The sequence below is a fragment of the Epinephelus moara genome, chromosome 8 (genome assembly GCF_006386435.1).
Source record: "Epinephelus moara isolate mb chromosome 8, YSFRI_EMoa_1.0, whole genome shotgun sequence".
Lineage (NCBI taxonomy): Eukaryota > Metazoa > Chordata > Actinopteri > Perciformes > Serranidae > Epinephelus > Epinephelus moara.
Genome location: NC_065513.1, coordinates 28,425,849 through 28,440,456, shown reverse-complemented (window position 1 = coordinate 28,440,456; position 14,608 = coordinate 28,425,849). Strand labels below are relative to the sequence as shown.

General features: G+C 42.5%; 1 protein-coding gene across 2 annotated transcripts; it reads right to left on the bottom strand.

Annotated features, from left to right (window-relative positions):
- Positions 1 to 3,850: 3,850 nt before the first annotated feature.
- creb3l3l (cAMP responsive element binding protein 3-like 3 like) lies at positions 3,851 to 11,482 on the bottom strand. Of its 2 annotated transcripts, none has more exons than XM_050050916.1 (10): positions 11,354 to 11,482; positions 9,189 to 9,329; positions 8,677 to 9,070; positions 8,338 to 8,435; positions 8,044 to 8,136; positions 7,567 to 7,673; positions 6,383 to 6,451; positions 6,209 to 6,293; positions 6,002 to 6,095; positions 3,851 to 5,483 (listed from the first exon to the last, which is right to left on the bottom strand). In XM_050050916.1, exons 2-10 carry the CDS (start codon positions 9,327 to 9,329, stop codon positions 5,089 to 5,091), a joined length of 1,476 nt encoding a protein of 491 aa, XP_049906873.1. In that variant the 5' UTR covers positions 11,354 to 11,482; the 3' UTR covers positions 3,851 to 5,088. The 2 variants fall into 2 exon arrangements, with proteins under 2 accessions (XP_049906873.1, XP_049906872.1); XM_050050915.1 differs by lacking the exon at positions 11,354 to 11,482 and adding an exon at positions 10,541 to 10,695.
- Between the last annotated feature and the right edge of the window lie 3,126 nt (positions 11,483 to 14,608).

Here is a 14,608-nt window from a genome sequence, read left to right as displayed (position 1 = left end):
ATAATGCGATTATTTGGAGGTTGTTTACAACTCCATCACTGAATACCCGGAACCTGCCCTGTGGTTTTCGGTTATTTAATGTTATCCACCAACTCGTGCTTTTCCATGACATGTTATAAGGCAGATCCATGTCCGGCCATCCCACAGGTGATAATGTAACCGAATATTCAGATTAGTCAATGGAAAGCTGTGAGTAAAACATGAGTGGAATCGGTGGTGAAATAAATATATCCCATGATAAGCTCTGGAACAATCTATTAAGGACTGGACTTCCCCAGCTTGGGGAATCACTGCTGCGTTATATATAGCTCATCCGAACTTTCCCTGAAGTCTAGCCTTGCCCTCAATAAACAGGTTGTTGATGGCGCACCTGCAGGCGCATGCAACAGGTTACCCAACGCACTGCTGCTGCTGCTCTGTGTGTTTACAGTCGACACTACAAAGACCTGCAAGCCTGTCCTGACCCAAATAGATGTCTTGATGGTGTGTTTGGAGGTGTGACCAAAAACAGCTTGTGGCCGGCACACGCCACTTTTTGTTCTCCATGTTGAAAAGGGAGCTTTAATTGCCGGGCTGACTTGACGCGTGTCGTGGAGACTTTGTGGCACAACAATACGCACGTCCTCCACCTGCCCCCCGGTCCTTTCATGAGGCTGGGGGATGTGTATGTGTGTGCGTGCGTCTTTACGCGAGCCCCACACTCTTTATTACCCTACTCCATTCAGTGCCCCGCGGCAGATGCCCGACAGATGCGCGTGGGCCCCCCCTCCTGCAGCGCCACGTGCCGAGACCAGGCCAGTTTATCTTATCAGTGCGTCTGCATGTTTGCATTCAACATGATTGGCTTTATAGACAGATGCAAAAGGCTGTGCATGTTTACACACTGGCCTTAACTTTAAAATTAACTAGTATGATATAAGCAGAGTAGCCTACATAACAGGCATTAATGCCACACAACAGGAGTCTAAGTGCCGCAGCATGGGCCTGATTACAGGAACATTTCACTCTGAATGTTGTTTTCTTCACGACTTTCCTGATAAATGATGACTCAAATAATAAACCACGCTGACATTTACTCAAATGCAACTAAAGATGCCTGACCTTTAACCTAATCTACACCATCTATGGAGCTGCTCAACACAACTCAGTGTCACAAATCCGGGCTGACACCGCCACCTGCTGGTCATTCAGAGAGTGATCTTTCCTCCTCTCACTACACAACTAGTCTCAACATGTTGAATAAGCTCATGAGTCATGCTTCCAACATTGTGACTCAGCAGCAGCCAGTCCCTTGTAACCCGTGTTGTTATTCCCCGACAGCTGAGGTTACTTTAAAGTCAGACAAATACTGTTTGCCAGGCAGGGAGCATGACTACAGGGGGAAATGGAGGTAGGAAGAATTAGGATACATAAATAGAAAGAGTGAGTGAAGTTTGTGAGTAAAAAAAAGCAACAAAATCTTTGAAAAAACAGTTTGAATTCACAGGAGCTGAATACCTGCCCTGCCTTGAATATCTTAAAATGACCCTCTATTATCCATACAGATCACATAAAATGTAATTTATGTGTGTCAAAAACAAGGCACTCTGCTTGTCGGATAAACAACATTACATAAATCTGTCTTGTATCCCAAAGCTGTTGGAATTTTATGGCTTTTACAGTCCTGAGTGCAGTAAGCAGTTGAGCTAAGAGGATGGGGGGAAATCCTGGGCTGGCTGTGAAAATCCCAGTAGAGGTTAAATTAGAAACAGTCTTCCCACATGACTTCGAGTAAGGTGCCTAACTTCAAAAAACTCTAATGGTCAGAGGCTGGGGCAAACAGTTCCAGACTGTGGTTGTACTTCCGGTAGCTCTAATTCGTCTTTGAAGATATCACAAAAATGCCACTGCAGGACTGTTAGAGGAGAGTTTTGTGGATAACGAAAACTTACAGAAGCTGAGAAGAGCATTTTAAGCAAACTTATAAAGGTGTATAGAGATAACCTCTCAGGTAAATCCTGTTAACCAGGGGGGTCAAACTCATTTTAGTTCATGAGCCACATAAAGACCAAATTCTTCTCAAGTTGGCCAGATCAGTAAAACCACACAATAACTTATAAATGATACTACCTACACATTTATCCTTTCTGTTGTTGTAAAGAAGAGCATGTACATTCTGAAAATATCCATTTACAACCAGATGATAAACAGCCTGAGATATCTTAAGAAAAATAAGTGCAATTTTAACAATTCATTCTCCATAAGCGCTTGTCCTGTTGGGGGTCGCAGGGAGCTGGAGCCTATCCCAGCTGACATTGGATGAGAGGTGGGGTGCACCCTGGACAGGTCACCAGACTATCACAGGGCTGACACATAGAGACAGACAACCATTCACACTCACATTCACACCTACGTGCAATTACGAGTCACCAATTAACCTGCATGTGTTTGGATTGTGGGAGGAAGCCGGAGTACCCAGAGAAAACCCACAGTGACATGGGGAGAACATGCAAACTCCATACAGAAGGCCTTCCCCACCCTGGGTGCGACAATGCTAACCACTGCACCACCGTGCCGCCTTACACTCAGGCTGTATCATTACATGTGCATTTGTACATATATTTCCACCCCTGTGTAGAAATGATGACATCAACACACCGAACTAGAGTGGAAGCTACTGAAGCTGCTGATTTAATATGACCACAGTATTAGGATTACTAACTGTTTAACTTGCTCCTGAAGCCTGGCACATCTTAGCCTTCACAAGTGCATCAATATTAGGTGTGCACAGTCATCCAGAGCGCTTGATTTGACCTTTAGGTGGGCCAGTTCTGGCCCTCAGGCCGTATGTTTGACATGTTTAACAGTTGAAAGTGTATCCACACTAATGTCTAGCCCACTAGTTGCCAACCTGGGGGTCCCGACCCCCCCCTAAGGGTCACCTAGGGGGGTCACTAGTCTAAGGGGTGTAAGAAAACCTATCTAAATACAGAAATGAATAAATTCAGTGGGCCTATATCTCAGCATTTCATCCAGTTCTGTGAGGTAAACTAAATGAAATTGTTATTTTTACTTTATATTGTTATTCAAATATTAAGATCTCACAGGATAAGGGCATAGTGAGGACGTGCAATGTTTACAGAGCCTTCACTCTCTGCTTAACAGGTTTGTCCTGCCTTGGAAAAGTACACAATTTCTCAAAAAAAAATAAGAAGAAAGAGAGTATAAAATGTTTTTCCAAATATCAGGAAAAGTCATCTCTGATGCAATATTTGGAATCACCCGTTTTACACAAACTTTTTTTTTTCAAGCTGGCATCAGTCTGATTTAATGGTGACACACATATTGAGACTTGCACTGATGACGACTTTATAATGATGATTTCATACCTAATATCTATAACTATGATTTTTGTCTAGTCATTTTATTAACTTGTATTGTTTATTACAGCGCTGTTTGATTTAACGATCTATGGATACATTGCTGCTTGTTTTTTTTTTTTAAAATTGTGTCTTGTAAGGTGTCTCTTGAGTGCGTTAAATGGTGCCTATGAATAAAATGCACTATTATTATTGCATCCACTATTTGGGTAATTGGTTGTGTTGCATTGTTACTGTTATACATTAAATATAACAAGACATATCCATAAAATATGTCACTTAGTCAGGGGGTGTCAGTTTACTCAGTGATGGAAAAGGGGTCCCTTAAGGATAAAAGTTTGGGAGCCACTGCTCTAGCAAACTGTGTCTCCTTTCTAACATTTAATTTTTGCATGTTTTGCATACTCAACAGCTTCCTCAAGTCAAAAAATAAGGTTCACTGTAGACAGGTATCCTTCTGTTCCTTCATCAGTAACAGAGACAATTCTTAGTCATTCTGATATATAAAAAGTTTATTATTATAGATGTCCAGACATGTCTTATACATAAAGAGTTCCAATGTACAGCAGAGCTACAATCATTTAAGCATATTTACAGTTCATTCTCGGACTATGTCAAATGTCAGTGCATTTGTTCAACATGATCAACACTTAAAATCTCATTGACTGTCGATTATAACAAAAAGCAATTCCAATACCATTTTGATTCCATGTATTACTGATAGTAACATAAAAAATACACAAATAAAATGACAAAAATGCCTCACTGACAAAACAGGTCATTACATTTTTGAGTATATTTTACTGCAACACCGTTTACTGAGCGAATACATCAAACCCCCTTTACTCTGTGCACGCACGTGCTAACGTATTTCAGACATGTTTAGAAAGGTAAGAACTGTCCAATGAAGTTGAAAAAGAGGAGACTGTGGGGGTAAACTGGGGTTGGCTGACAAAGACAAAGTCAAGGGATCAGTGTCTTGCTTATATTTTGACGTTTTTTTTTCCTCGCTTTACTGTACAACATAAAAACGAAGCATTCAAAAAATTAAAATTAAAAGAAGCATGGATACCCTTGTTACAAGGGAAATACGAACAAACTTTACAAGTCTTCTAAATGGCCAAATGTCCTGCAATGGCTTAAGCATTACGATGGTCTAACAACCACTTTGATCAAGCTTTATGAGAATTAAGCAGCCTATGTTCTACTATGCGATGGATGTTTCTGGCTAGTTTGGAGTGCACACTGGCAGACTAATTATTTTCACAATAATTTAATACAGGAGAGTCATTTGTGATCAAACAGACGAGTCAAACAAAGCTCCCCCTTGAATTTAGTGATAAATAATAATGCCATCAAGAAATACTTCTCTTGAAGTAATCTACTGCCAGATTATTTAAAGTTTTCCTGCAGTGTTGCCGACAAATTTGAAAATTTTGGTCATCAGCAGGAGTGTCAAAGTCAAGTAGTTCGCACTGCTGAAATGTGTAAATCTCTCTGCGGTTCTTTTTGCCCACTGGAGCAATAAAAACAGAACAAAGTGCAAATAAAGTAACAGTAGTACATGAGAAGGCTGTTAGAGGGGAAAAGTAGGGACAGACAGACTGATCCTATAGCTCCATAATTACTGTTATGCTCCTTTGATCCCTTTTTAAGTTTAAGCTTCCCTCTGGTACCTAAAATATGAATATGGCTCCCTCTGCTGGTTATATTGATCAACAGCTCCCTACTACATCTCATCTGAGCGATGTTGTTGTAATATGACAGACGGGGGATTTCGGTCTATCCAGTTATCCTTGGATCCTGTGACTTCGTACGCAACAGCAGCTTCTATGGATGCTTCCTGTAAGGCCCCGACTCCACCCGCCGGCCCCGGTTTCATCTCTGCCGCCTGAGCCGGACTGGGGAAGTCTGCCGAGGAGTTGCTGTTGACACCTGTTTCCGAGTCGGGCTGCTCCACCCTTTGGAAGTCGGGGGTGTGATTCTTCTGACCGCCGGAGAAGATGGCTTTGACGTTCTCCACTTCTGCTTGGGGCACTAGGAGAAGCTCCTCTTCTTCGGGCTCAAGGTAGGCTATGGCGTCTGTGCTTTCTGGTGGCAGCGAGCGCAAGGTCCGGGAGATGACTGCAAAGAAAAGGAAAGACTTTCATGAAATCCCAAGCCATTTTTACAAAGAGATCCCACCATAGTGCCGCAATGCAGATTGTTAAATATACCGGGTTTGCTTTTTTAAACAGAACCACACAACAGCAGCATAAAGCCTTCCCCAGTGTGGCGGTGATTGTCAAAACATCACACCCCTGCCAACTCACAGTTTTTCCACATACGTTAATTTAGCTCTGTTGCTCTGCACTGTTACTACCACCAGCTTAAAAGGTAAGGCAACTCTGCCCCCCCTTCCTGTGTTCTACCATTTATACAGAAAGGCGAGGCACGATAACAACACAATGTTCCCGTCTTGAGCAGGCAGTGTAAAAAGGGCTTCAAAACATTACTACACTGGCAAGCGGTCAAAGAAACTATTCCCTTGATAATCTACTGGGGAGAAGTGGTGCAGTCTGCTAGTACACACTGTGCATCCAAGAAATTCTTGGTATCAAAATAGCATGTCAAGAAAGGTTTTTCATTTTGAGGTAACTTACTGGAGGAGGGAGTGTAGAGTTCCTTCTGTTCTTTGTTTCCGCCAAATGGGTTGACTGACGGGAAGATGATGAGACAGAAAGACAGCAGGAACACCTGAAGGGCAAAGCCAAGGAGAGAGTGAGAAAAAAGCACTGCAGCATGACAAAGAATGAGACACTTATTATGGGAACATTAATCAGGAGAGAAAGAGGAGTCAACAAATTTACCATGACACAAGTGCTGGTTGTGCTGGCCTTCATGGTCGACATCTTCACCATAGACTGTAGCTTCCTCAGTTGTTCTATCAAGGAGCTGTAAGAGCAAAGAGGACACAGTCAAAACAATTTCTAGATACATGTTATTACTTATTAATGCAGAGGCAATATCTCAAGAGTGCTTACATGTTCTGTTTCTGAAGCAATTGGACTTTCTTCTGTAGTTCCAGGTTGTGTGCAGTACAGATGGCAACCCTGTGGTAGACAGTGACTCAGTGATTAGTATATTTATCCAAGCAGACATAGAGTATATGATCAATGCTAAGACTATTGACTGTCAATTGACCTTTCGCTAAGCCCCACCCCTTTGTGATGGTCCGACAAGCTGTCACAGTAAGCATGGAGCCCACGCTGTAACTAACTGCACTCCCTGAAGAAATATTATCATATTTTTGGAGAAATGAAAGAGTGATTCCAGAGAGAAGCAGACAGAGGGGTCTACAGTCTGTGTTTGAAGGATATATCCAGGATGTCAAACTGACTCAGCAGCAACAACAGGTTAAAAAGACAAAGATAGTTAGAAGCTAAAGCCGAACTATAGGCTACAGATCACAGTGTAAAAGTGAACCACCACATCACTGCTGATCGCCACACAAGATAATGAATATAAAGGGAAACTTTGCAGATATTGAACCAGCTGTGTAGGGCAGGGATCTCCAGGGGAAGTGAAACAATGGTCATCTGCGGACAGTGCGATGACACATAGCTGGTTGAATATCAGTAAAGTTTCCCTGCTTCCCTTCACTGGTTCCTGTACAGCAGGGTCGTCTTTGTTTCACTGTTACAATCATTAAAAAGCAAAAGCAGCATGTGTATACATTCAGTAGGCTATATCTTCAGTAGCTAGCTAGCTAACCCTACACTTTTCAGGGTTTGATTTTGGTTTTGGAACAGGGAAGAAACGTATATCTTTTTCCAACTTCTCCAGGTAACGAGTATCATTAATACACGACGTGCCCCAGACACACCATTTAGCTCCAAATCCACAAAACCAGCCTGAAAATGAAGGAAATCTGAAACTGTCGGACCCTGATCTGAGCCAGTGTGGTGGTACGTCATGATTGGCCAGTCTGGGTCCTGGGGTGGGACTTAGTGAAGGGTCAATTCATCAATTCATCATTAATCATCAGTTAGCTGATCAACAGACAATGAAGTGGCAACTATGTGGCAGAAATGCAAAACACGACCCAGCTCCAACTTTTTATATCACTCGTATCCTAAGAACAGATGCAAAAATCCTATCTATGTTAAAGTATTTAATAGAGATAATTCGTTTCTCATTTATAATCATTTTACACCCTTCATCTCACCTGTTTTCCAGTCCATCAACATAAACCTTCTTCTTCTTGCGGCTCTCCTGAGCAGACTGCTTGTTGCGGATCTTCCTCCTGACCCTCTTCAAGGTCCTCTCCTCGGCCTGTTACACAGAGAGGAGGCTTTCACCACAATGTTGACATGACAGATGCCGGCGTGTACATAACAGCCTTGAGCAGCTGTGCCGCAGACAAACAACAAATCCATTTTTAAATAAAAAAATAATAATCATAACAAGATACAACACCAAAAATATTCACATATGGCCGATAAAAAAAGATACGTTTGTTTTTATTGTATGATCATTGCTACAAAAATGAACAACAATATTATTCTGATGCATCAGCAGCATGTTGTCTGATTATGCTCGTTATTATACAAACATTTACAACATTTGGCAGATGTTCTTATCCAGAGCTGTTCACAAGCTGCCAATCAGCTCAAGTAAATAAACATTTCCCGGCATAAATTACCTTCGTGAGAGGCATGTGTGTGGGAATAGTCACTCCCTCTTTTCCCAAAAGCCGCTTCTCCTCCTCAGTGAGCACAATCTCTTTAAACTGGAACTAAAGGGAGAAAAGACAAAGATTTTTATCGACTGTTCAAGATGGTACCACAGTTGTGGTGTGCAACTTGTGCAACTTGCAAAGAAACAGCTCGCCAATCATGTCACAAACATGAGTCAGGTATACCAAACTCAAACTTTCAGTCTTCGTCATGCAAGCTTTAAAAAAATCAGAAATGAGGAAATAGTGGAAAAAACTGACCTGGTCTGTTTTGCTGGCCTGTGTTGAGTCTTCAATTGCCAAAGTGCAGGGCAGCTCGTCTGTGATGTCCTCCTCCATTGCGTCACTCACCAAATCGTCTGACACAAGAGAAATATATTTGACATAAAGTTAATCTGCCATACTGATCAGCGAAGTGCCCCCATCACTGATTATGTATGCAGCAGCCCTCACACAGAACGTTCACTTAATCCATGTGTTTTGTGGGGATTTAAGAGGCTATCAGGCAGCTGAGTGGAAAAGCTATAAAATATTCAAGTACCTAAGACTATAGGACTCACAAGTGACATCAGAATCACAGAGCTCCCGGAGTTAACATACCCAGATCAATGAAGACATCTGTATCTGGCTTCTCTGCCCTCACACTCTGCAGGACATCCATGTCCCTGCCACCGCTCTGCAGCAGAGAGTAGCTGTGATCCGCCTGGACTGTTAAGACCTCCAGGCTCTCTGTCTGCGGCTCTCCAAAGGCCAGGGCGGGGTCCGAGTGCACCGGGCTGGGCTGGGAGTAGCTGGGACTGGGCACGACGTCGCTATCGCTGCCCTGGGGACTCGGGCATCCCAGAGGGTTGTTGTTTCCAACTCCAGTGCTGCTGTCGTCGGATATGCCGCTGTCGCTGCCCAAGGGAGAGTGAGAGGGACAGATAGCACCCATGTTGTCCTCTCCCTCTAACAAGCTGGACAAAAAGTCCTCTGTATCCATTCCTGTCAGCATCTGAGAGAAAAAAGTGCTGCATTAGCTTTTTACCAAGACTACATAGGGTTTAAAAATACAGTCTTGGACAGCAGTCCTCCCCTAAAGTTATATTTCTTTTCTGTGAATGAAGTCTTACATCTTGCTCCGACAGCCAGGATTCAATGAGCCCATTCTCATCTGGGAAGAGAGGCTCAGTGCATCCATCCTCTCCGCCGTGGAACAGCAGGCCTAACAGGTCTGTTCCGTCCATGTCTGGAAGGTCGTCACTGACTGACATCTGTAACGACACAGCAGCATATAGATCACACCGTTTGCATTAAATGTAATATTTATTAAAGGCATGCTTTGTAGGATTGTCAGTTACTCTTTGTAAACATGGTCGGAGGGGAAAGTGAAAGTAAAAGCAAAAGCATTTTGCCTCGCTATATTCTGTTGGTTTGGGGGGTTTTTGATTTTTTGGATTTTTTTTATAAAGCCCTGAGCTCAGCTGAGTTCTCTGGGGCGACACCAATAAATGTCCCAAACACAGAAAATAAAAAGAAATTAAGAAATACAGCACCACACGCTTCTAGTGGGTCATAAGTGATGATTGAGAGGGGTTACTTCTGTATGAGTCTATACATTGGTTTTTAGGATCCTGCATTGCTTCTTTAACCAAGTCATTTATGTTCATATCATAAGAGAATGGTAACACAGGTATTAAGTCAAACTACACACTGTCTGGGATGCTGGGTCACATAGGGCTGCAACTAACAATTATCTTCATTGTTGATTAATAGGTCAATTACTTTAATTAATCTATCCGTTGTGTCTATAAGAAGTCAGAAAATGGCCAAAAATGTTGATCAGTGTTTCCCAAAGCTCAAGATGATGTCCTCAAATGTCTTATTTTATCCACAACCCAAAAATATACAGTTTGCTGTCACAGAGGAGTATAGAAACCTGAAAATATTCTCATATAAGAAGCTGGAATCAGATCATTTTTGACTTTTTTTTCCTCCCTTAAAATAACTCAAACTGATCCATTGATTATAAAATTAATGGACAATTAACTTAATATATGACAACTAAATAGTTCTACAGAAAAAAGTCAATTAACCAATTAAAAGAAAAACAATTGTTTTATAAAGACAGTTATCTGGGGGAAAAAAACTATTTGCTTATGCTTTTCTCTCATCGTGTCACTTTGACTTATTATTCGGACAAAACAGTCAATTTAAAGGCTCTGGGAACTTGTGATTAAACTAAGAAACAAGACAATCAATACTGAAAATAATTGCTAGCTGCAGCCCTGCAGATAAGTGATGCATTTTCCTGAAGTAATCTGACAGATCTAGCTGACTGCCTCTACTTTCTCGACTACCACACAATTGCTTATCAGAGATCTTTCACACACCTCAGTTATGTCTCAAAGTCCCATAAGTCATATATATAAATCATTACATTTTGTTCATTATCACTCTGCTGAAGAATTTGAGATATTATTACCTTGACACTTGAGTCACACGACAACAGAAAGGTATATTAAATGGAGCGATGGCCCACTAAGCTCCCACTTTACTGTAAGCATCTGGTTTTACCCACACACTGAGCTCCATGTACAGCCTGCAGGTGCATGTGCATGCTGTTTTGACTGCAAGTTGTTTAAAGACTTCAGCAGCCACAATATTTAGGGAGGGATCTTAAGTATGACAGATGATACTTCCGTGTCACTGAGTCAATAACACGTATACTTAAGAGCAATGTCAACATCTTATCATATTGCATCATTGCTGAGATCCCATCATGACCTCATCGTATACAGAGCCCCGCCCCCCACACGCCTTTGTCACGAGATGTGAATACAATATCAAGTGTCAAAATAAATAAGAAGCATTGCCTTTAGTGAATTCAAATAAAGGAGGATTTCTACGCAACAGTGCTTGTAGAGACTAAAATAAAATGAATGTGAGTGCAGTCCGGCTGCATGGGGTCTTTGTTGTCCAGCAGAATAAGAGCATTGTCTTGCAGCATAGCCGTTTCACACAAGCCACACATGAAATGACCTAGTTAACGTAGCAGTGAACACATGAGCAATTACAATAATGCGCTTGTGGTTTTAAAGAGCATAAAAAGCGACTGCATTATAAACTGCAACGGCAGAAAGAAGAACATGTCTTGAGGCTAACATCGATTAGCCGGCCGGTGTGTTAGCTTAATATTCCTGTCATTATCTTTATCACTCAGAGGGCGTGGTCCCTCGTGACATCAAATACAAGGAAAAACTTTAAAAATAGTAAATGTCGACACTTGTTTTCTTACCGTTTGGTGGCCGTAAACAAAATACCATTCGAGTGAGGTCGTCCGGGTGTCTCTGTGTTTCTCCACTCAGCGTTTCTTCACTGCTACAGTCCACCGTCACAGCGCTTCTTCCTGAAACCACCTTCCAACAAGGCAGAAATTGCGTCATCACGTAAAGGCGGACGTTGGTACGTACGCTTCTGGTTGGAAAAGAAGGAAACGTGGTCGTGGTGCTTCTGGGAAATGTAGTCGATCAACTGTGTCTTGTTTTCTACATATAGACCGTTTCAAACTGAACAACATAAACATTCTAAATGGGTCCCTTTGTATTTCCTGTTTGAATGTATGTTAATGCAGAAGCTGACAGGAAGTAAACAGGGATCAAAGTTGTTGCCCTAGCAACAGAATAGCAATGAAACAGTCCATACATAAGTGGCAGCTACCCTGGAAATCCAGAGTTCTCGCGAGAGCACAATTTGAATTTGCTATCAGTAATGATGCTCATGAAACCGAGCTGCACCAATCACATTCGTGCGCATGCGCGTGGGGGTGAGACGGGGGGCGTCACGAATAACATCATATTACGAATCTGAAAAGTTCAGAAATACCCCTCATTCCTGACACAGAGACAGGTTTCTCCCGTGCGGGAGGAAAGGATTGAAGGATTTACCTGCTGCCATATCAGCATTAACAAGATGTCTCAGGATAAGGTCCACGCTGATCAGTGTTGTCCTGAGGTGGAAACATCACATTGCCGCTACCTGTCAGAGATTGAAAAGTTGAGACAATCACTCCAGGAATATAAGAACAATGAAAGACATCTCAATTACCAGATCACAGACCTGGACACATATGTGCAAGACCTCCAGGAACAACTCCAGACAGCCAGGGCTGAGACAGACAGGGTGCAGGAAACGCTGACGTTAGAAAACAGGTCACTTCAGCTGAAGATAAGTGAAATGAGGGACAGAGGTGATACCTATTTCAGAGAGCTAGAGAGGGAGAAACTGATCCTGCTGGACAAACTGAAAAATGCACAGATGCAAATTTGTAGTATGCAAAGCAGGATAACGTGCCAAAACTTAGACTTAGATAATCAACAGACCGAGATTGATGATCTGCGGGCAGAAGTTCATTGCCTGCAGCAAAAAGAGAAAAGCCTGACAGCAGAACTTAAACCTGCAAGAGCAGAAATTGAAAGTCAGTTGTTAGAAAGGCGTGATTTTCAGAGTCACATACAAGAACTGGAGGAAGTCATTAAGGATAAAAATGTGGTCATTCAGCAGCTGACCCATTTTAAATCTGAGTTAGAGCTGATGACAGAGGAGCTTTTCCTCCAGATAGACTTAAAAAAGACAATCATCAACCTTAGTAACCTGCAATACATGAGGCAGGAGGAAGAGATTTTAGTTGAGGTTGAGAATGTCAGCAACAGATTTAGGATTTTGGCAGAAAATACATGTGAGGAGCAGAGCGAACAGAGCCTACTGGATACCACACCTGAGGCTCAGACAAGTCAGAGCCTCTCAGAGGCTCCTGCTGTCGAGGCTCCAACTGCAGCAGCACCAGCTGTTGAGGCTGTAGCTCTCGAGGCTCCAACTGCAGAAACTCCAGCTGTTGAGACTGCAGCTGTTGAGGCTCCAACCGCTGAGGCTCCAACTGCAGAAACTCCAGCTGTTGAGGCTGCAGCTCTCGAGGCTCCAACTGCTGAAGCTCCATCTGTCGAGGCTCCAACCGCTGAAGCTCCATCTGTCGAGGTTCCAGCTGCGGAGGCACCTGCGGCTGTAGGTCAGACCAGAAGTTGGTGGCGTAGCTATGCTAAAGGTCTGCTGAAAGCAGGCTTGTATGTCTGCTTCATTGCTTCAGTATTGCTTCCTGTGTGTGTCCAGGTCATCGCTGGCAAACTTGACAGCTGCGACTGCAACCTGCTACCACTAGAAATATACTGAACGGGACAAACAACAATATTCATAGTTTCCATTCGGCGGCACGAACCAGTAGCCCTCTTGTTGTTAGGGCAAGAGGGCTACTGGTTCCAGCCCTACTGTGCAAAGCGCTCGAACCAGTAGCCCCCTTGCTGTTAGGCAAGAGCCCTCTTGCTGAGCCTTCTTGCTGTTAGGCAGCTACAGGGGGAGAACATGCAAGCTGACTGGAACCAGTAGCAATCTTGCTGTTAGGCAAGAGGGCTACTGGTTCCAGCCCTACTGTGCGCAGCGCTGGAACCAGTAGGGCTACTGGTTCCAGCGCTGTGCACAGCAGGGCTCGAACCAGTAGCAATCTCGCTATTAGGAAAGAGGGCTACTGGTTCCAGCGTACTGTGCGCAGCTTGCATGTTCTCCCCGTGTCAGCATGGGTTTTCTCCGGGTACTCCGGTTTTCCCAAAATACATTGTACAAAAATACAAGACATTGTATTGTATCATCTGTGTTCTGTTTATTTATTATCTATATTATCTATAAATAGTATTATATTATCCCAAAATAGAATATTCAAATAACTATGAAACAAGAAGTTGTGAAATTATTTAACTTGTGTACTGAATGTTTGAGTGGTTGGAAGCCTAGTAAGGCACTGTACAACCTCGTATAGTAGTCATACTATATATATATATATATATATATTTATCGATTTATCTCAGATAATCGGTCTCAAAATGAGCCAGTTCTAGCATCAGTCTTTAACTCAAGAAAAATCTTTTATTTGAAATCATTCATCTTTTATGTGACTTGAGATTCTGATGTGAACAGCCAAATCTTTATTTAAGACCTGATCGTGTATCTTTTGAACATGACTACAATGTAAGAGAGGGTAGGCAAAATCCAAGTCCTCATTCTGTGCCTAAATTCTGCATTTTTAAGTTCAGCTCAATATAATGCAAGGCTCCAGTGGTCTAATTTGGATTAAATAGTCCGTTCGGCATGGTTTAAGAAGGACACACTGGCAAAAAGAGAGGCTTAAAAACTGTAACTGTAAGACACCCACAGGATTTTCTGACTGAATTTTTGTCAGATTCTTTAAATGAGACCCCATATGGCTTGACCACAGGTTTCTTAGGCGCACACAGGAACCATGTTGCCACCCCTGAAAAGAGATATTTGATAGCCAGCCCAGCAACAACAATGATTAGTTAAATATGTACTCAGTGTAAGTATTGTGTGGATAGAGTCTGCTGGTTCTAATTTAGTTCTCAGTTTAAGCACTGTTGACTGTTCTGCAATGACAAACAGGCTCATAAAGGTGCAGTGTGTAAGATTTAGGGGGATTTAGTGGCATCTA